This window comes from Tursiops truncatus, chromosome 1 (assembly GCF_011762595.2).
Source record: "Tursiops truncatus isolate mTurTru1 chromosome 1, mTurTru1.mat.Y, whole genome shotgun sequence".
NCBI classification, from domain to species: domain Eukaryota; kingdom Metazoa; phylum Chordata; class Mammalia; order Artiodactyla; family Delphinidae; genus Tursiops; species Tursiops truncatus.
In genome coordinates, this window is record NC_047034.1 from 154,929,729 (window position 1) to 154,950,040 (window position 20,312).

At 43.4% G+C, this 20,312-nt stretch overlaps 1 protein-coding gene across 5 annotated transcripts in view; it reads right to left on the minus strand.

Moving 5' to 3' along the window:
• Window positions 1-60: 60 nt before the first annotated feature.
• Window positions 61-20,312, minus strand: part of THRAP3 (thyroid hormone receptor associated protein 3) — a 77,110-nt gene continuing 56,858 nt past the window's right edge. For 4 of the 5 annotated variants that reach the window (XM_019938122.3, XM_004321454.4, XM_073791909.1 and 1 more), the window contains 10 exons: window positions 20,101-20,268; window positions 14,885-15,790; window positions 12,637-13,350; window positions 11,523-11,695; window positions 10,679-10,790; window positions 8,990-9,074; window positions 6,667-6,854; window positions 4,049-4,244; window positions 3,435-3,578; window positions 61-1,646 (listed from right to left, as the gene is read on the minus strand). In XM_019938122.3, the coding sequence (XP_019793681.1) occupies window positions 1,425-1,646; window positions 3,435-3,578; window positions 4,049-4,244; window positions 6,667-6,854; window positions 8,990-9,074; window positions 10,679-10,790; window positions 11,523-11,695; window positions 12,637-13,350; window positions 14,885-15,790; window positions 20,101-20,237 (2,877 nt within the window). In that variant the 5' untranslated portion in view covers window positions 20,238-20,268 and the 3' untranslated portion in view covers window positions 61-1,424. Of the gene's footprint in view, window positions 1,647-3,434; window positions 3,579-4,048; window positions 4,245-6,666; window positions 6,855-8,989; window positions 9,075-10,678; window positions 10,791-11,522; window positions 11,696-12,636; window positions 13,351-13,660; window positions 14,862-14,884; window positions 15,791-20,100; window positions 20,269-20,312 lie in introns of those variants that run through there. The other variant, XM_019938123.3, reaches the window with a different exon arrangement.

Consider the following 20,312-nt stretch of genomic DNA (forward strand, 5'->3'; position numbering starts at 1 on the left):
AGCTGCTATGGGAGACACCCCCCCAACACACACACTCAGGGTGACAATGACCAGAGCCCATTTACATCTGCCACTTCATTTATTTTTTTATTTGCAGGAGGAGTTGAAACAAATTTTAAGGGTATTTTCATTTTTTTTTCCCCTAAACATGAATCATTCAAGTAAAACCAACTTAACTATAGAAATGTAGCAAAGTAAGGGGAAAGTAGCATAACAACCCAAGAGGCAAAGGTTGGAGGGGGGGAAGAGGTGGGTGCAGTCCGCATATAACATATGCATAAATGCCATATGATTCACCTGCTCAGGACCGCCTCCCCAGAAGGCAAGCACAAGGACCCATTTTAAGAGGATGTTTTCCCCCCAAATATCTGAGAATGTTTCAACTTAAAGCTTAAGGTTAAAAAAAGAAAAAGGAAAAGAAAAAAACAAAACAAAAAACCCCCACAAACCACCCAGCCATAACCACCTTCCTTAATCGATCATAGGAGTTTCTTTTCATTTTATAAAAAGATTAATAAAAAATATTGAAAAAATTATTTTCTCATCTTATATTTGTAAAGATAATAGAAGTCAGAAGTTTCTTAGAAAACAGACCAGAAACTGCCACATCCAGTTTCCACCCCTGTTGCTGAGAGGATCAGCACGACTAGAAAGTTTGGGATACTGGAGCTGCTGGTGGAGAAGGGGAAGCCCAGCCCAGAAGAAATCAGAAAATATTGGGGGGGAGGGGAGGTGCGCACATGGGGTGTGGTTAGGAACAACACCATGTGATACATGGCTGCGCAGAAAAGGGGAACACAAGGTGGTCAGAAAGGCCTTGAACTCCTCCTCGACATACAAAACCAACTTTTACAAAGATCCAAGCAGTTTGGTCCCAAACTGAGGTGAACACTTCAATGTTTATTCACATGCTTTGTTTTCTCTTTTAAGAATCAAAGTTGCCCAAATTAAATCTTTCCGCTAATGTTACTATATATGCCTAAAAAAAGGGGGGGGGGGCTTTTAAAATCAGGATAAGGGAGAAGAGATTGAAAATCATCAAATTAGTCCTCTTAGCTCCAAATGAAATGAAATGAAGAATAAAACTGTTGGTTTCTAATAGGGAACAAACCAAAATCCAAGTATCGCTCTGCCCTCCCTACCCCAGCCCCACCCCACACAGCAACAAATGAGAACCACACAGCTAAAGCCCAACAAGGTGTGTTCTGCTCAAGAGCTGGGCCTGACCCCAGGCCCCACAGCCGGCTGCCTCTGGCGGGACACAGCGCCAGGGATGCTTTCGGCTGTAGTAGGAGTTCTGCATGGCTGGTGGGGGGTAGGGGTGGGATTTTCAGAATCTTCTCGAGGCTCCTCTGTTTAGCTCCTCACCAGCCGTCTTCCCAGCGCCTCTCTCCCTTGGGCAGGGGCTCCCATCAACGTGGCCTCTATTCAGCTGTAGGCTGTAAATTGTCCTTCTCTTCTCGGTTCTCTGTCCCACTCTCGTCGTCTTCGATCTCCCCTTCCTCCCCACTGAACTTGTCGTGGGCCCATTTGGGGCTGGTGCTGGATTTCCGGAACATGAACCGGCCCCGACCCCGAGGAAAGGCTCCTCGGCCCCGGCCCCGGCTCACCCACTTCTCACTGCCTTCACCTTCACGGTCATCATGCTGAAAGGAAAGAAGACTGCCATCAATGCCAGAGTGAACAAGAGTAGCCAGAACCCTCTCCTCTGAACCCACCCAAATATGACTTTCTCAAATGAACCTATGCCCTGTTCCCCACTCTAAAAATGCTACTGATTCAGATCTAAGAGAATATTCAGTTGGGTTCCTTGAATTCTAAGGCAGTAGTTTAGGCATTATAATAATGATGATGGTGATAAAATCTTCACTCAAAGACCTTTTCCTGCATTATCTCATTTAATCCTCACATCTACCCTACCCTATCATTATCACCCTCCACTACACAGATGAGAAAACAGGCAGAGGAACTTTAAGTAACTCCATATTATTTAGAACACTGTCTCTCAAAGAGTGGGTTTGAGAAAGCAAATCACCCCTAAACGTGAAACTATGATCTGAGTTGTCAGGATGGTAAGAGATGCAGAAACACAGCACACACACATAGTTGGGACTCTAGCTCTCCCCAACCTCCCCCTCAGCCAAGAACAGGCCGTGAGACCGAGGGAAAATGATCTGCTCATGGTCTCAGACCAGTTATTGGCAAAGGCAGGACCAGAACCCAGCCTCCCGTCTTGTATCCCTCCCCTCTTTAGTTTTATGCAAGGAGGCAGTGTGGCAGAGTAGAAAAAACAAAACCTACAACTCAAACAATCCCTGGTCTGATGATCACATGAGAAGAGAAGAAGGGATCCAATGAAAAAGAATGAAATGACAAAGCATTTTGAAAAGTCACTGTTACCTATCAGCCCCATGGCTTCAAAGAGTCTAAATCCTCCACCCACACAAGTAGTGCCTTAGGCCCCTGAGGGGTTAGCTCAGCTAAAGGGCCAGCTGCTTATTCACTAGCCTAAATGAATCAGGCTGGCAATGCTCCTTCAGGGGACAGATGGGGCAGGGAAAGGGGCTTTGTGTGGCCTTTGATCCTTCCCTTAAGCAGCCCCACTCCAGTACCTATCCTGGGCCCAGGCAACATTTCCCTAGATATAGGTTCAAGGGTCCTCTAGGAGTCCCAAAGTAGCTACCAGCAGCCCTAGAAAAGTGAAGTTGGCTATACACAGTGATTTACACAGCAACCTGTTTCCTAGCTTCCTGTTTCCATGCCAGTCCTCAGGGGTGATGAAGAGACTCAGCTGCAAGCTGACCTTGGTTACAACACTCCAGAGTCACGGCTGCTTGGATCTGAGCCTGCTGTTGAGCAAAGCCAAAAGAGCTCTCTCACTGGCCAGGTGATTCAGCTTAGAAGAGCCCTAATCTGAGAGGCAGAGAGGCTCAGATGGTGCCTGGTACCTGATAAAGACCAACAGCTTAGAAGAGAGAAGCCCCAGTGGCGTTTCATTTTGGAGGCAGGTCCCCTTCCTCAAAAAGAGATCCTGAGCTGTCTTTCCTGTCAATCTTGTACTGGGGAGCCACAGGGTGGAACTGCAGCCTCAGGGGAAGGTTATGGTTCTATCCCTTGCATAAAGGCTGGAGGGAGGCTTAGGTTAGGGTGGGTGAGCAGTAGAACAATTTCACAGACTAAAAAGGCAAGAGGAACCTTTCCCCGCTTACCCTGGGATCCATAAACGTCTTAGATAGCGCTCTCAAGGTCAGGACTACCTCTCTAGAGAACTCATCTTGCCAGCACTATGCCATCCCACAAGTACGCATGTACCCAGTGCAGCGCCTGCACACATATGTAATCACAGTTCTGGAAAGACCAATTAAGGCCTCTGTATCAGCTACTGTGTGTGCCAAAGGCCCCCTGGCCCTTCCTGGTTGTCCCCAGACACATACCAAGTAATACTTCTTGCTTTTGGGTGTGTACTCGGGGTCCCATTCCTCCTCACGGTTTCTCTTTTGAAAATCGTTGTTGCTGCTGCTGCTGTTGTTACCAGAGTAGTTGCCTCTGCCCCAGCCTCTTCCTCTGGCTCGAAATTGCTGTGGCAATAAGCAGGGGAAAGGAACAGAGGGACCATGTAAGGAATGGAGAAAAACAATTCCTTGCCTTCTATTCAAACACTTTTCTGGCACAAAACAGACAACGGTCCTCCAGTCAATATGCTGGTCAACTGGTTTCTAGTCATTCCCTTTCCATTCATCTCAAGTCTACAGCCTAGACAGAGGACAAAATGGCATAAGGGCCTCCCTACACACAACGGGAGTCAAGACAAGTGAGGAAGTTCGGAAGAGAAGCCCTAAGAGACTTTCTGGCTAAGTGATTATGAACAGGAAAAAAACAAACAAAAACACTAAAAATGGAAAGCCTGGGGATTGGGAAACCACAGATTCTAGGGTCTTTAGACTGAATTACTTGTATCAAGGGCAACAAAATTAGTATTCTGATAAGAACATAATTAGAATTGGTGGGAGTAAGGGCTTAGAGAAAGGGAGAGCGGGCAGGGTCTTACAAAGGTCCCTCGAGCTCTGCCTCCTCTGTCACTTGGACCCACAAAGTCTTTGGTCCCCAGTCTTGATTTGTCAAAGCCCGTGGTACTCTCCTCTCTCTCCTCTGTCTCTTCAGTGTACTCTTCCGCTTTGTAGGAGTGGGATGACTGGGAGGAAGAGGATGATGACCTGGACCGGTCTCGTGCTCTCCGGTGCTTCCTTTGAAAATAGAAGAGGCAGGGAGATCAGTAAGCCTCTAGGGTACAGCCTTTGGCTGGGGGCTCATGGATAAGCAGCACAGGGCAATCAGGAGTGTGTCTGTGATGAAAACACTGAAGGCTAGTAACCTGAAAAACGAACTCACCCCCAACATACACACCCAGGGAACGTGGGGAGCTTCCTCCCAATTCTGTCAGTCATGCTGAGTGACATATCTATGTCCGAGCCTGTGATGAACATGGGACATACACAGAAGGAGCAACAAAACATAGTCTGTGGCCTCTGGCAGCTCAGTCTAATACATGTGCACGAATCAGAAAGGCAGAAGGAAACTAACACTGTGTTGAAAGTCACGGAGTATCTGGTACCAGGACAGGCTTTATATACCACCATCTGTCTCGGCTTTCCACTAGGTCTATTTCTCATAAGAAGAACACTACCTGTCTAGGGACAGTGCTCTAAAGACTGAAAAAAACAATGTGCTTAATTAAAAACTCTACACTGACACAGCAGGCATATAGTAAATGGCAATTATGATCATTCAGTATCATTTCCCTCATTTTATAGACAGGAAGTTCAGGTGACAGAGCTGAGTAGGCCTGGATTCAAACCTGGCTCCGACTAATTATACCACTACTCCACAAACCACCTCCCCACTTTCCAGTGAGCTCAAACAGCTTTTGTCATTAAGCACAGGATTTGTCGAAACTCTTCTCAGAGTTATTTCCCATCCTTCCCTTCATCTGGGGGAAATTACAGACTAGGGTAAATCAGACTCATATGACGAGTCATGGTCTGTGTACTAGAGGTCGGGGCCAGTCCGCCATGTGGTGCTGGAGAAGGGCACCAACCACGTCTAAGGTGGCAGAAAGGCTGGCTCCCAGGAGTAGAGGAGGACTTACAGGGAGAAGCCAGCCTGTGTCAGTAATCGATCACTGCCCTCCTCCACTACGGAGGAAAGTACCTTGCAACCCCCCAGCCCACCCCCAAACATTCGAGAAGATCAAAGACTTACATGTTTGAATCCTACTGGTGCCTTCTAGCATTTACTCTTAAAAAGGAGGAAATCTAAGTTATTGTCACAGGATTCTTATAACTCAAATGTTTGACTCCTAGAAATCAGTGTCATTTCAAGAGGTTTTCAAACCTAAGACTCCAGAAAGCCCCATATTTGAGTCCCAACACTGCCTTTTATTAGTTGTGTGATCTTGGGTGAGCCACTCTTCAGTCATATGAGAAAAAGTTCTTCTAAACTGAAGTGTGATATACAACGAAAAGTGACATAATTATCATTTTTCTTCTTGCCCCAGTCACAAAATACTACGGTTGCAAGAGACTTGGTCAAGGTTACACAACAAGTCAGAGGTAGAGGCATGTGTCCCAGGAAAAGAAATGAGGATCAGTCATCCAAGTCCAACCCTGAAATGCTTGAGGGGTTCTGCTCCCTTTCCACCAGTGACAGTGTTGAAGGCTACTATACCCCCACCTCCATTCCCTGGTGAGGATTATCAGATTTTTATCTGTGGGCAGCCCTGAAAGCTGCTAAGGCTCATAATGTGTAAGTAACTGAGTGGAAGAGCAGACAAAATGGAACAGAAGATCTGAGTTTTGATGTCAGTTGTTACTGTGTTATCTTAGACAAATCGTTCTGAGCTTACTTCTTTATCTTTCAAATGCGCAAAACAGGTAGCTACTAACTATCCAACTTATCTCAAAGGACTGTTATCAGAAAATGGATATGAAAGTGCTTGCTAGATAAAGTTCAGAAACAGAAGTGGTGTAGCTTCTTACAGGAAGGTGTGGGGTTTCAATTGTGCTACCTTTAATGAGACATGATTGAAAAGTCATGGAACATTCAAAAATGTAAATAGAGATAAGACCTTGGCATAAATACTGCCTTATGAAGTTCAACAATGCTACCTTTGTTTAAAGAATATTTGTAACACCTCTCCTGGAAGTGTCTGTGAAACCAGTTTAAAAGGCGATCAACAATCTTGTCCTATCTAGTTCCACCCTGTTTCTCTGACCAAACAGTATTATTACCTGACAACAACTTTGAGCCATTTCTAAAACATAACCTTCCCAAGAAGATTTGTGATGAGAAAGGACATGTCAAAGAACATGGCCAAAACAAATGCAAAAGGAATTCCCCTATGATTTTCCACACTGTCCCTAGAGCCAAATTAACTGCCCATCTCCCAGGAGGCCTCCTTTAGACAAGGATCATGCCTACTTTCATGCTAAAGTTCTATTTTCAATCTAGGGACCTTAATTGACAGTTAAAAAAAAGACACTGTACAAGTGGCCATCTTTCCTAACCCCAAGTTCTCTGGCTTGGAGGGTCTGCCATATGCCTAATGGTGGGCAGTCAAAGAAATCCACTCAGGAGTCTGAATGAGGTGACAGACAGGGGCTTACGTACTTCTGCTTCTTTGATCCTTTATGAGTTTTCTCTGTTTTCTCAGCTGATCTTTCCCTCGAGTGGCTTGAGTCTCGGGAATCCACTGATTCTCTTGATTTACCTCGCTTAAGATCTCTCTCTTTATGTTTTTTACGACGTTCGATATCAAGGCGGAGATCAACAGGATCATCTTTGTATTTTCCCTCAGCCTGCCAAAAGAGAAATCAAAATTTAGGTTTTGGGGATTCAGGGCTACCAACTCAACCACCCCACGAACTGTGGCTTCTACTCCACTGGAGTGGTGCAGAGGAAGCACTGGGAATGTGAGGCACCTCGCCCAAGCTCAGGAGGGATACAGGATGGTCCACAGAAGTCGCTTCATGAGGATCCTACAGAGCCCAAACCAGTTCTCTAAAATAATGATGAAGACCTTCTGCATATGCTACACACACGTACACGCACCTCACTTTGCCGTTTCTCTCTGTGGCCCCGTAAAGACGGGCTAGCCGACAAGTTGAGAAGGCCAAAATCAACTCTGGAAGGTGTTGGTTAGGCTGGCTCAGGCTTAGTCACCACGAAGAATGGAAATGCTGTTATCTTCCCCTACCTACACTGTGGCAGCTGCCCTGGGCCTATCCTCTACTTGGAATTCTCTCTCAGTATTGAGTCCAATGACAGACAATGGGAGATTCAATCAGCCTTCCAAAATGTTTAATTGTATTAAATTTCTCTAGAAAAGGCATATCAAAAAGCATAACGAATTCATAATGTGGCAATACCAAGTCAAAGTTTATTTAAAAAAAAAAAAGGAAGGGAGGGAGGGAGGAAGGAAGGAAGAAAAGAGAAAAAGAAAACCTTTCTTTGCTAACTTTCTAGGAAGTGTAACCTATCAGGGTATGTATGTTGCAGATACAGCATGAGCCCAGCAACAACAGCGGCCTTCTACCCCAAACTATCATGCCAAGGGCTTTCGACAGCTCTTTAGAATCTCAGTGAGCAGAGGTGCAATGTGGTTTCAGGCACATTATACACTAAGATTTGTCTCATGGAAGTAAAACCTCCTTAGGGACTTCCCTGGAGGTCCAGTGGTTAAGACTCCATGCTTTCACTGCTGAGGGCCCAGGTTCAATCCGTGGGTCCAGGAACTAAGATTCCCCCAAGCTGCACAGTGCAGCCAAAAACAAAAAAACACAACAAAAAACTCCCTAAAAAGAGGAAGCGATGAGTAGTTCACTTAGCATTAACCTTTTACTTATACAAACAACTAAGCTTTTTGTTGAAATAATTTAATTAACAGGAGTGGTAGGTAGTAAGTTGGTTTATTTTATCACATGGTTTTCTTTTGACAGAGGGAATGGGGCCTCTGTTCCCTCCAAAGACAAAAAAAGAGAGAAGAAAAACGCAGCTGCAGCTCCCTTAGGCAGTGCCCACAGCACCTCTAATGAGTAGGCTATGTGGGGCAGAGAGGACGGAATCTCTTCTGATGTTTCAAAACCTTGCATTTCACATGGTTAGTGCCAAGCCGGTGGGTACTTGGAGAAAAAGAAAAGGGGGATGGGAGAGAAGAGAGATTGTACAAGAGTGCCTCTCATTACATTCAACCAATAAGACAAATTTACTTGGAAAACTTAAAAATTACTATTTTTAGAAAAGGTTTCAGCAGCATCGGAAGAGCCATCTCTAATTTTAAATTACAACTCTATATGGGAATGGTGGTCAAGAAATACTAAGATTTTTCAGAATCCAAATCTAGTACCTCAGAGTAAAAGACTGCACACAAGCTTTAACCTCTTAAAAACAGTGTTTACGTGCACATCATTACAAATGTAGCTGGGCTATCAAAGCAATGTTTAGCTTTAAAGTAACAGTAATCGACAGATGATAGATATGGTACAATGTTAGAAAAAAATCTGGACTAGCTGCTTAAAACAGTCTACTAAGTTAAGATATGAATATTTCACTCTTCTCTGACATGCATGTCTTTTTGAAATCATGGTTGGAAATAGTGCATGTATATAGTTGATTTGATAATACTTACAAGCAGAAAAATATCACAAAAAGTTTCTTCTCTCATCATGGGCACTTGTTCCAAAACTCCTCTCTTTTTTTTCTCAAGCTCACCTCAATAGACTTTGGGGTCATTTACCATATTCTAACCACTTCACAAAGGTTGTTGATACATTTAATAAAAATTAACCCTTTGTAGTTCATTTTTAGAATTATGCCCATCCTTAAAAGAAAAACACAAACTTAAGTAGAGAGTAATTTAAACAAACACATTTCTGTCAAGTTCATGCCCAACGCACTCATTTTGTTGGAATTACTGATCAAAGCAACAGTTCACCTTGTAGCCAGGTTCCCGGGGACTTTTCATTTCGTCATGAGCCAAACCATGTTTTCTGAATGTACTGGGGGAAATGTCTATCCTCCTAAAATTGAAAACACAAAAATTGTTTAACATTCCATAGTGTGAATATAGCACCTCAGTTCCTAAGTAGAGTGATGCAAATCACAGGCATTCCTTTTCATTACACTTATGTTGTTTGCTTATATACTTACAGTCTCCCATAGATGTCCATGCGCGTGTATGCATGCACAACACATATACACACACTCTCTCTCTCTCCCCCAACTTTCCAAACTCAAACAGAAAAAACATCTTATTCCACCCAGTACCATTACAGCCAGGAAAACAGACTCACCTACAGCCGTGCCTATAATTTCAAATTCACATCAAGATTATCTATGCCCTGCTAACTTCAAAAAGCAGTTTTCATCTTGGAAATTAAAATATAATGGTCCTTGGGATTTCCCTGGTGGTGCAGTGGATAAGAATCAACCTGCCAACGCAGGGGACACGGGTTCAATCCCTGGTCCGGGAAGATCCCACATGCCATGAAGCAACTAAGCCCATGCACCACAACTACTGAGCCTGCACTCTAGAGGCCATGAGCCACAACGACTGAAGCCCGCGTGCTTAGAGCCCATGAGCTACAACTACTGAAGCCCGCGTGCTTAGAGCCCGTGTTCCGCAACAAGAGAAACCACTGCTCAAGGAGAAGCCTGTGCACTGAAGAGTAGCCCCTGCTCGCCACAAGTAGAGAAAGCCCGCCACATAGCAATGAAGACCCAACGCAGCCAAAAAAATAAAATTTAATATTTTTAAAAATACAATAAAAATAAAATAAAATATAATGGCCCATTATTCACCACTAAGATGAGGTCGAAGTGAGAAACAACTGCCTGGCATGACATAAATCCCCAAAGACCCTAATTCCAAGACTGTTGTGCAAACATGGTCCTCCTACCTCCTGCAAAGGTTCAAGAGCTGACTATTATATAATTAAAGACCAACTTTGTTTCTAGACAAAGTCCCTATTTGCTGAATGAATAGTCTCCAACAACCGAATGTTTAAACCTCTGGGCTTTTAAACCCTTTGACATAATCCTATAAGCACTCCCACCTCCAGCCCCCACCTGCTGCAAATTCTTCCAAAGGAAGGACTAATATATGAAATACATGGGTTGCTTAAAGAAACAACATCTAGGGCTTCCCTGGTGGCGCAGTGGTTGAGAGTCCGCCTGCCAATGCAGGGGACACAGGTTCGTGCCCCAGTCCGGGAGGATCCCACACGCCGCGGAGTAGCTGGGCCCATGAGCCATGGCCACTGAGCCTGTGCTCCGCAACAGGAGAGGCCACAGCAGTGAGAGGCCTGCGTACCGCAAAAAAAAAAAGAAACATCTACTCTATATAAAGAAAGCTCACAGTGATCTTGGGTTACTGTCTGCCAGCTCCCAAGAATACAAGGGTTCACTTATACCAAAAGGGCTGTTTTCCTCCAGCCCAAAGTGAGAAAGTTATAGTCATCAAAGCGTACCCTTTCCACTACAAACAACCACTATCCTAGAGCCTGGAGGGCACTACCTTAAATTCTGCTGATAATGTAACTAACAAATTGCAAAAACAAGACGAGTTTATTATCTGATGAGCAGACTTTTATGACCACCTCTACTGTAAGGCTGAGGTCCTCACCTGTGAATCTCTGGGCTTTTCTTGTTTTTAGCTGCCTCCTGCTCGGTTCCTCTCTTTAGGTATTTAGTAAAGCGTTCATGTAATGTCATTCCCGAGGACCCGAAGTGATGCTCTGTGGGGAGTCAAAGAAAAACATATCAGGCTATCAAAGGCACACCCAACATTCAACTCGTGTGCATGGACCTACAACCACAGAGATGTGACTAAAGTAGTCAAGTCCATATAAAAAACATTAGGAAGAAGGAGGAAAAATGGCTGGTTCAGACAAAATCCAATGTCTGATTTCCACTGTAGGACAGGGATACAAAGAGAGAAACGAGAGCTTACTATCCTTTGATTCAGAGCACCAGCTCCTGCTTGAGTTCCAATTTCAGATGGAACCTATAACTGGCCCAAACCCAGATTCTACATGACACTCCCCAGCCTGTCCACCTCCATTTGCCCAGGAGATGGCAAAATAATGTGGGGAAGATATCCATACCCCAAGATCTTCAAGAAGCCTCTAGAGGATTCTAGCTACTAGACAGGAAAAGACAGAGGGGCTGAGAAAGCCACCTTCATACCTCCTTTTCAAGCAATTTAAACCTTCACATGAAGGATTTTACTTATTCTCATGATCACAGGTTACCACTAGCATTTCATAATGTTCATCTCTGTAATTAAAAAATGGAAACTTCTCCCTGGAAGAAATTTCCTTCAAGCTAGCCCGTAGCTTCAAAGGCCCCTATCAATGAGATAAAGATCCCTGATAGACTCCCTCATTCCCCCACTCATCCTTCTGCTTGTTAGAGAGGAAGCTAAGCACGTGGAAAGGGACCCTGAGCAGGCTGGGGTCTGGACTCACCTTTAACATGGTGAACGATAGTCACTATATGCTGGGCAAACAGTTCTGAAGGGCTCCGCTGAGACTGAGCTGACTGTATGTGCTGGAAAATGGATCGAAATTCCTGTTCCTTTTTGTTGCTATGAACTAGATCCCGACAAAGCTTTCGTTCCTGAGCCAATAAGCCACTGGGTCTGAAAAAGAAACACAGGGAGGCCCAATGTAACAAGATACACAGAAAGTCAGAACGTTTAAATCCTAAAAATGAAGAGCGTGCTTTAAAAGAGTTAAATTCATCTGTAAAGTTCCTTTTTTAATTCCTACCAAAGTAAAAAGTAACTTCAATGCACCATAACTATGGGAAAAGGCATCTAAGACCTCTCTCTCCCCTTTTCCCCGTTGGAATTTAATAGGAACAAATGGGTAGGATGAAGCATTAAACCTCAGTGATTCTGTTCTGGGGGTCTCTGCTGGTTTTAACAGATGACAAACAGGCAGGTGTTTTAAAAGACCAACTAGTTTGGCCATCCAGGGCCACTCAGTGAAGTGACACAATGCAGCAAGAGTGGGATGTGGCTACAATGCTGTTCAGGAGACTTCCAACTGGCTTTGCAGTTTTTACACCAGGTAAAAAGCAGCCTGGGCTTCATCACTCTTTCCTTAAGTTCTCCTGCCCCCAGCCCCAACTTTAAAACTGTTACATTATTTCATGAAGACCTGTAAAAATAGATATTGTGACTTAGCTAAGAATGGAAAAATGGACCCTGCATGGCTCCACAGGCAAAAGACATCTCAAGCACATTTAGGAAGGCAACAGGACGGGGGTGGAATGGGGCCGGCAGGGGAGCTTACAATGTGATGAATAGAGTGCAAGAGAGCAGCAGAGGGGACCCAGCATCAAAAAAGCCAGTCACTATAGTGTAAAAAGACGCTTCACCACTGCTATGATACTGCCCCCAACATATAACTGCTCAGTGATGCACACTTCTCCACTGAAAACAGAGACACGAGGGTATACACACTGAAAATGAGACAGCGGGGAAATACATGAGGGGCCTGTCCTCGTTCCAGAATGACCTCAGGGAGAGAGGTTAGGCTACTAAAACCCTGAGGGTCAAGATGGACTACAGCTCACCTGGCAAGGTCCTCATCAAAAGAGTCCATCCGGACATTGACCTGGGCCTCTCGAGTAATGGAAAAGGAAGACTTCCCCGTGGAAAAGTCTCCTTTGGCTCCTAGCTTCTCTCGGCTCTCAGAGGTCTTTCTCGGGGGAGGTGATGAGCTTTTCTCCTGGACTGCTTTGTAAGCAGTCACTCGGAAATTTTTTTCAGGCACAAATCCCCTGTGCCCACTTTCGGTTCTCTTGGGTCCTCCCCGATCCTCCTTTTTGGATCTCTCTGAGAAAGACTCTTCCTCCAACTCCTCCGTTTTTCTTTGCTTTTCCTTCCCTGGCGGTGCGTACATCAGGCCCTCCCATTTGCCTGACTTTTCCTCCTCCTGGTTTTTGTTTGCACCTGCTACAACTTTCGACATGAATTTGGGTTCATCATCAAACTCAGATTCCTTCCTTCCTTTACCCTTGTCTTTATCTTGATCATCCATCTCCTCCTTGTGGAAGTCAGCCATCTTCTTCTCAAAGTCATCTCGGAGCTTATACCTTTTAGGAGACTGGCTACCCCGGAAAGGCTTCTCAGTATCAGTTTTGGGAGCAAATGGATCAGATTTCATTTTTGTATCACCCAAGCCCGCATCAGAGAAGCTCCCTTTCTCTTTCATTTTCTCTTTATCAGTATTTGTTTGTTTCTGTTCCTTATCCTTTCCATTCTCTGTCTTCTGCTCATCTAGATACCTAGTTATGAAAACACAAGGGAGACACACACAAGAAGCTTCTTAAGCAACTTGATCTAAAATAAACTAGCACCATGTGCGTACGGTCTTAGGATTCTGCTTCTCTAATAAGCATGTCTTGTGGATTCCAGTGTTACGAAAGGAGTCTTGGTTACCTTCTATTAATTTCTAAAAAACTGCTCTTCACAGATCTATGAACTTGGCATTTAAGAGAAAACTATATGGTCTATGGAGTTGTGTATTAGAAAAACAAACAAAAAGAAAATAGCAAAGGCAATTTTTAGGATACTGAAAAACAAAAACCTACTTACCTGTAAGTGGTCTAGGAAAAAAAAAACTTAAGGTCTTATCCAACCTTCACTCAGTCACTTAAAATCTGCTTTCAGCAAAGTTAACATAGAATGTTCAACCTTGGACTGTTTTGCTTTTATACAACTCACATTTGGAAATACAAGTCTCAAAAGAGACTTCAAATTTGCTTCAAGTCACCTAGAAGATCTAAGTATGAAATATACTGCAAACACAAATAAAAACAGAATACATGTTAATTGGGGGAGGGGGCAAAAATCATCCTACTCATTCTTATGGAAAAGCAGAGCTCATGCCCAAGTGTTCTAATGAGATTCATAGTCCTGGCAAGGAACAAAACTTGTATTTCAAAGCAGACTTACTGAAAGCTGCAAAGTACAGATTCTGAACGTCTCATTTGTACCATGAATGGAAAAAGTCTGATCATGTTATAGTTGCATTAATATGACAAAAAAGAACCAAAGGACAGCAGGGCAGCAAAGAATATGCTAATAAAAGGAAAAGGTGGGGGCAGGAGGGGAACCACCTGCTCTGTAAAGCCCTCTTAACAACCTGGTCCCAGTACAAATTCCCTGTTATGTCTCTGCCACCCCAATCCATCCAACCATATAAAAAAGATTCAAGTTCCAACTCAGTGTGTCCCCCAGGTAGAAAGACAGAGACACTGTTATGTCCTCTCCTAACACACAGCCTGGTTGGCTTCTACTGGGACATACACCCACTTTGTGATTTTAAAACAAGGTCTTCCTGGACTAAGCCTTGGACTTTCCCATTCTGCCCAGTCTCCTCAACTGGAGGGTGTGAGGGTGCAACTCTTCACCATGATGGACTGATGCAGATCGATCACAGGAGATGGTACGTCCTAGAGGGTCTAACAGCTCCAACAGCCATTCATTTTGGTAAAGACCACATTTTTTGATGGCTGACCCACAAATCTCTACTGTTCTCTGGCTTATACTGGTAGAATCCAAGGTAAACTTTAAATGTGAAAACATCATTGCAGAGTAGTCTAAAGAAACTTTATGCTGCAATACAAATTCAGGAAGGTAGGAAAACTAGAGTTAAGCTAAAGGTTTCCTGGGGTGATGCTTTAAAGTTTGCTAAATGAAAAGTTGAGGAAACGGGATTACCTTATTACCATTAATCAGAGCTCTACAGATCACATTACAACTAAACTGCCGGCTGGTGAGATAAAAACAACCAGACAGGGGAAACAAGATACTTGCCTCTTTGTATAGGCTGCTCCGCCTGGAGCAGCAGCCTCCTCTTTCTGAGATGAGCCATATGTGGAGCCAGTGGCTGGTGGACTCTTACCCATGGGGCTCTTTTTGGATGGACTCAAGGACCCCGAGCCATGGTCAAACTGACCTTGGTGTGCCCCAGCCTGGTACCCAGCACCACTCTGCAGAGCTGAGCCCATCTGGGATGTGCTGGAAAGCGGAGGGCTAGGTTTGGGCACAGGGCTAGGACGAGGTGACCGCCTCCTCACCACCACAGACTGGAGGGGGCTTTTGAGAGCCGGGCTTCGCTCCCGAGGACTCAGCTCAGACACGGCTGAGGCCCGTGATGCAGAACCAGCACTGTATGTGGTGGCATCTGGCCATGGCTTTGAGCTCTCAGACGCTTTTGTGTCTTGAGAGGTGCCTCCAGAGAACGGCTGCTCCTTGGCCTCATCTCCCTGGTTATCCCCGGCAGCCTGAGACGGCCGGCTATCCTTGGAAGAAGACTTTTTCTCCTTTGCAGACTTGCGCTTAGAAGATTCAACTCGGCTGTGGTTGGAGGAAGAACGAGAGGATGAGGAACGCCTTGACCTGTCAGAGGAAGACTTATCGGAGTTTCTAGAATGGCTCCTGGACCTTGGTGAAGGGGACCTTCTCTTTGGGGACCGGGATCGGGAACGGCCCCGACGAGGACTGTATGCCTGCCGGTAATTCTGCCAGTTTGAGCGGTAGTTTCCATAGCCTCCTCGGTTATACTGGCCCCATGGATAAAAGCCTCTGTTGCGCCCACGGAAATAATAGGGCCTTCTATAGCCTCTGTTGTGACCTCGGAAATCCCGATTCTGATATACTCTTGGGTGATTTCTCTCTCTGTTATGAGCTGGAGAATATGATCTGGAACGAGACCTAGAACTGAAAGAGGGGCAGGGGAGGGAAGAAATGTTTGAATTTTTGACACAAGCATTTTTACTCAAGAAAAACCTGCCAACAAAGAGGTAAATCCCTCTTCTTATGCATCATTTAACTTCAGTGTTTTCAAACGAAAGGTACAAACTTAAATAATTAATTCTACTCTTATGGCCACATTAAGTACAAAAATAAAGAAGCACTTTAACAAATGAGACACTGAGATGCTTCATTAATACTGTAGCACATTCTAAATGGAGATGTATTTCTATAGTGACTGAGAGAATATAAAAATGTTTCTAATGTGGTAAACTAAACAAACACCATTTTAATATAGTATACTACTTGCTAAGAGTTTCACAGGCACAGAGGATTGTACAGGTAGGTCCCTGGGTCATTGGAAGTGATCCCTGCATGCTGTGGTACCCAGACAGGTAACTATTCAGATCCTCTGGCCCCACACTGCTTACTCCCCATCCTATCCACCTCTCTCTGTCTGTGCAGGGCTAATTTCTTAGCTTCCACTAAGACTTGGGGTTGTATAAAAAAAAGTTACAACAGTTCTAAACCAAAGAATGCTTAAATAGGGACTTAGAGAACTCATCTGTTCAAAGCTTAAAAGAATTTTAACTGAAATCAGATCAGCAGCAAAGCATACAAATACTGTTGTTGTTTTTTAAACTGGGAATCTGGAAATGGTCTCATTATCTAGAAGGTCAAGTTTCTGTGGCTGAACTACAAGGTCTTACCCAGGTGCCACAAGAGGGCACCATCTGACCATAAGACATCAAAACACACAAGAGGGTAGCAAAGAGGAACTACAAAAACAGCCCCACACTTGCACATCTTTAAGGTCAACCTAAAGCCTAGTGGTGTTCTTCTTCATTTAACAATACAGAACTCTAATTTAGCAAAGGTACATTTCCAGACCGGTGGGGATTCAACAGTAACCTAACTCTGTAAAAATTACATGTTCACAAATGCCAGGCTTGTCAATGACAGGGAGCTGTTTCCATCAAAAAGCCAAAAACTGTATTTGTTGGTGTGGAAAATCCAGTGGCGTTCTTTGATACCACTTGTCATGTCAACTATGATATAGAGCGTTAATTAGTCACTACTCCTAAGTAGTTAACTAGAAATATGTAAAATTACTAGAAAACTCCAAAAATATTTTCTTTACATATAGAATAAAAACCCTTCAGTTCATAAGCAGGACTTCTCATATCAGACCTAACTGGAAACAGATGCAAATGTGACAGGTTTTAACAACTAAACAGAATGTTATTTTTAGAAAGAAACTTACACTTAGAAGATAACGTGGGATTGGCTTCCCACTACTTACTACCCAGGTTCTTTATCTACTCCAAGAACAAAAGGAACTAGTGAAGATGAAGCATAGTGATGGTTGTTAATGGTTGCTATTTAAGTACAATTTAAAAAAACAAACTTACCTTTCACACTTTTCATTCGAAAATAGAACAATGTAAGAAAGAAGGGAGAGGCAGATGCAGCTATGAAACTGAATATGACCCAATTTAATGGCTGTACTTGAGGGAGGTGATGCACCACCAGCACTAAGGAGGGTTTTATTCATGTTCCCATTCTCAGAGGCTACTGCTGCTTCTGTCACCAATTACTAGTGAGGGCCCTGCGGCATACTGCATCCAAACCCCGCAGTCACTGCACGGATGCAGGAATATGAGTCTCTGCAGATTGCAAATTTATTTATGAGAAGTCATTTAAAAGGATACAACAGTCTGTGAAATACAAGGAAACAACCAATTTTCTCCAATTCTGTAGAACTCAGCAGTTAAGTTAATTTAAAGGTATGGTTTCTCAAACTCTCTGGACAGTATACTTTCCTTGTAGGAGAGGGAAAACAAAAGAAAAAATCATGAAACAGGTAAGCCAGAATTAAAAATTGAACATCCAGTGGCAAATTTATCTGTTTCTAAAAAGCAGAGAAGTCAGACTAGAATCAAATATAAAAACTTGTTTTCTAGTGGAGATATTCCTCCAAAATAATCTTACAGGTATTAGGACAGCACATGGAGTGGCTCTAGACCTACCCCGGCACATATTGCCTGCATAAGGTATCTTTCCCTCATTTGCCAAGTTGATGACCATGCCAAATGATCTGTAGAATAAGGAGAAGCAATCTGTCCAGAGAGATCCGCCCAGAACTCTAGCTATCACAATACTTCAGAGCTGGTAAACATTTTTCAATTTGGGTTATGTCAGTTCAATTTTCTCTCTCAGTTTTGGTTGTACAGCCTCTTCTTTTTGAACCAATTATTTAGTTTCCATTTACTAGATTAAGTTTTAAAGAACCAAATGAGCTGAAACTGAGATTTAAGCAAACCAGATCAAAAGACTCTGGGCGCAAGGTAGGAGTTTACTAAGAGTCTCTGCTCGGTCCTATGGCCTTGATAGCAAATTCCTGGGGTAGATCTATTTAGTGGGCTTTCCCTCATTTTTGGGGGGTGGGGGTGGGGATGGGGGTGGGGTTTGAGAAGATAAAAGAGAATTTTACTTACATACAGACTCTGACACAATTGGGCAACAGAGAGACTCTATCTAGCACAGGCCTCAAACAAAGCTTGGTATAAAAATGTGTGCCCAAGAAACATGGGAGAGAAAAATAAGGTTAGGATTGGTTACCCTCGAGGTGTAATGTTATCTTAAAAAAAAAAAAAAGGGGGTTTTGAGTGAGAGACTCAAAGTTTATAACTTCCTGTTCTACACTATATGGAAGTCATTAACATTTATGCACACCTATTTTTTGTTCAATCTCTGCTCTGAAATTAATTTTCAGACAGGCTTCTCACAGATTCCATTTAAGAATTAACTTATTCTTGGGCTTCCCTGGTGGTGCAGTGGTTAAGAATCCACCTGCCAATGCAGGCGACACGGGTTCCAGCCCTGGTCCAGGAAGATCCCACATGTCGTGGAGCAACGAAGCCTGTGCGCCACAACTACTGAGCCTGTGCTCTAGAGCCCGCGAACCACAACTACTGAACCCCGCATGCCTAGAGCCTGGGGTCCGCAACAGGAGAAGCCACCACAATGAGAAGCGCACACACCGAAACGAAGAGTAGCCCCTGCTCCCTGCAACTAGAGAAAGCCCGCACACAGCAACGAAGACCCAACACAGCCAAAAATAATAAATAAATAGAAATAAATAAATGTATTTAAAAAAAAGAATTAACTTATTCTTGTTGGGAGGGTGGGGGGGGGGAGCCTACCAACTATTTGTTTATAGACTCTTTTAGGAGTAGGACTATGGAAACCATCAATAAAGATTAATAACAACTATTCCTGAGTTTATTTTAAACTGCATAATTCATTTAAGAGAAGGGCTCTAGATACTCATCTAAAATAATGAGCAGGGGCGCCAAGTGGTAAAACTGAGAAATTGTCTCCTTGCCTACTGCAGCTCTGACAAGAAGAATGAAATTGTACAAAGATCCCCTTTTGGTATTTAAACATTTAGATACATCAATATTTCTCTAACACACATATAGAAACTTATATTTACTAACAGGTTCTTATCTACTCACAAAAGAAAGTTTTAAAGAATGAAAAACCGAACTCATAACACAACAAAAGACGAAAGATGCTGGAAGTTTGGCATTATATTCCAAGACAGCTGAAATAGGAAATAATCCAACTAAAGGTGTAGAAACTGACTAAATTAAAGAATACTGGCAATAAATTCAAAAGAATTATTTGCATATTTACTAAGGCAAAGTGATGTCTACAATAGTGATTTTTTTAGGCAGTTGCAAGATGTGTTTTACTAAATAGCTGCAGCTTGTTAGTAGTTGGCGTATCAGGTATATATATACAAAGGACTCCTGATTAAGTTCTTTAAGGTTTAATTATTTTAGTGAGTTAAGGTTTCCTTTCCTTGCAATGTTGATCATACTATTAATCCTCTTAGCTATCCTGTCTTTGCTGATGATGCAAATAAACCTTGGTCCAAGCCTCCAAAAATACTTCAGTGAAAAATAATCAGGTGTAGAGATTTGAAGCAAGTAGCTTAAATAAAAATAAAATGCTCTTTCTTCCACAGTGGATGAAAAACAGTATGTGCTGACAGGAAAGAAAAGGAATTAGGCCAACAGCATGGCAATCAAAGATGATTTGGATTTGTAACATTTGAAGAGACCTGGAATATCTTACCGCCCAACACGCCACCTCAAGCCAACCCCGCACCTCCATGTGACACTCACAGAAAGGGTCTAACAAAAGATCTTCAGAGACCTATACTGACTGATCAATGATCATCTCATTATACAATCACACCCCCTTACCTCAGCCTGCGTTTCCTTGAACGAGAGACAGACCGACTTCTGGACCGAGACTTCGAAAACGAACGAGAACGAGATCTTGATGCAGATCTTGATCGAGAAGAGCGAGATCCAGACTTAGATTTGTTTGTTTTTGACATCTCTAAAGAGAGGGTCGCTTTTCAATTACACCTAATGTAAAAAAACAGAATCAAACAAATGAGTGAGCCCCTTTG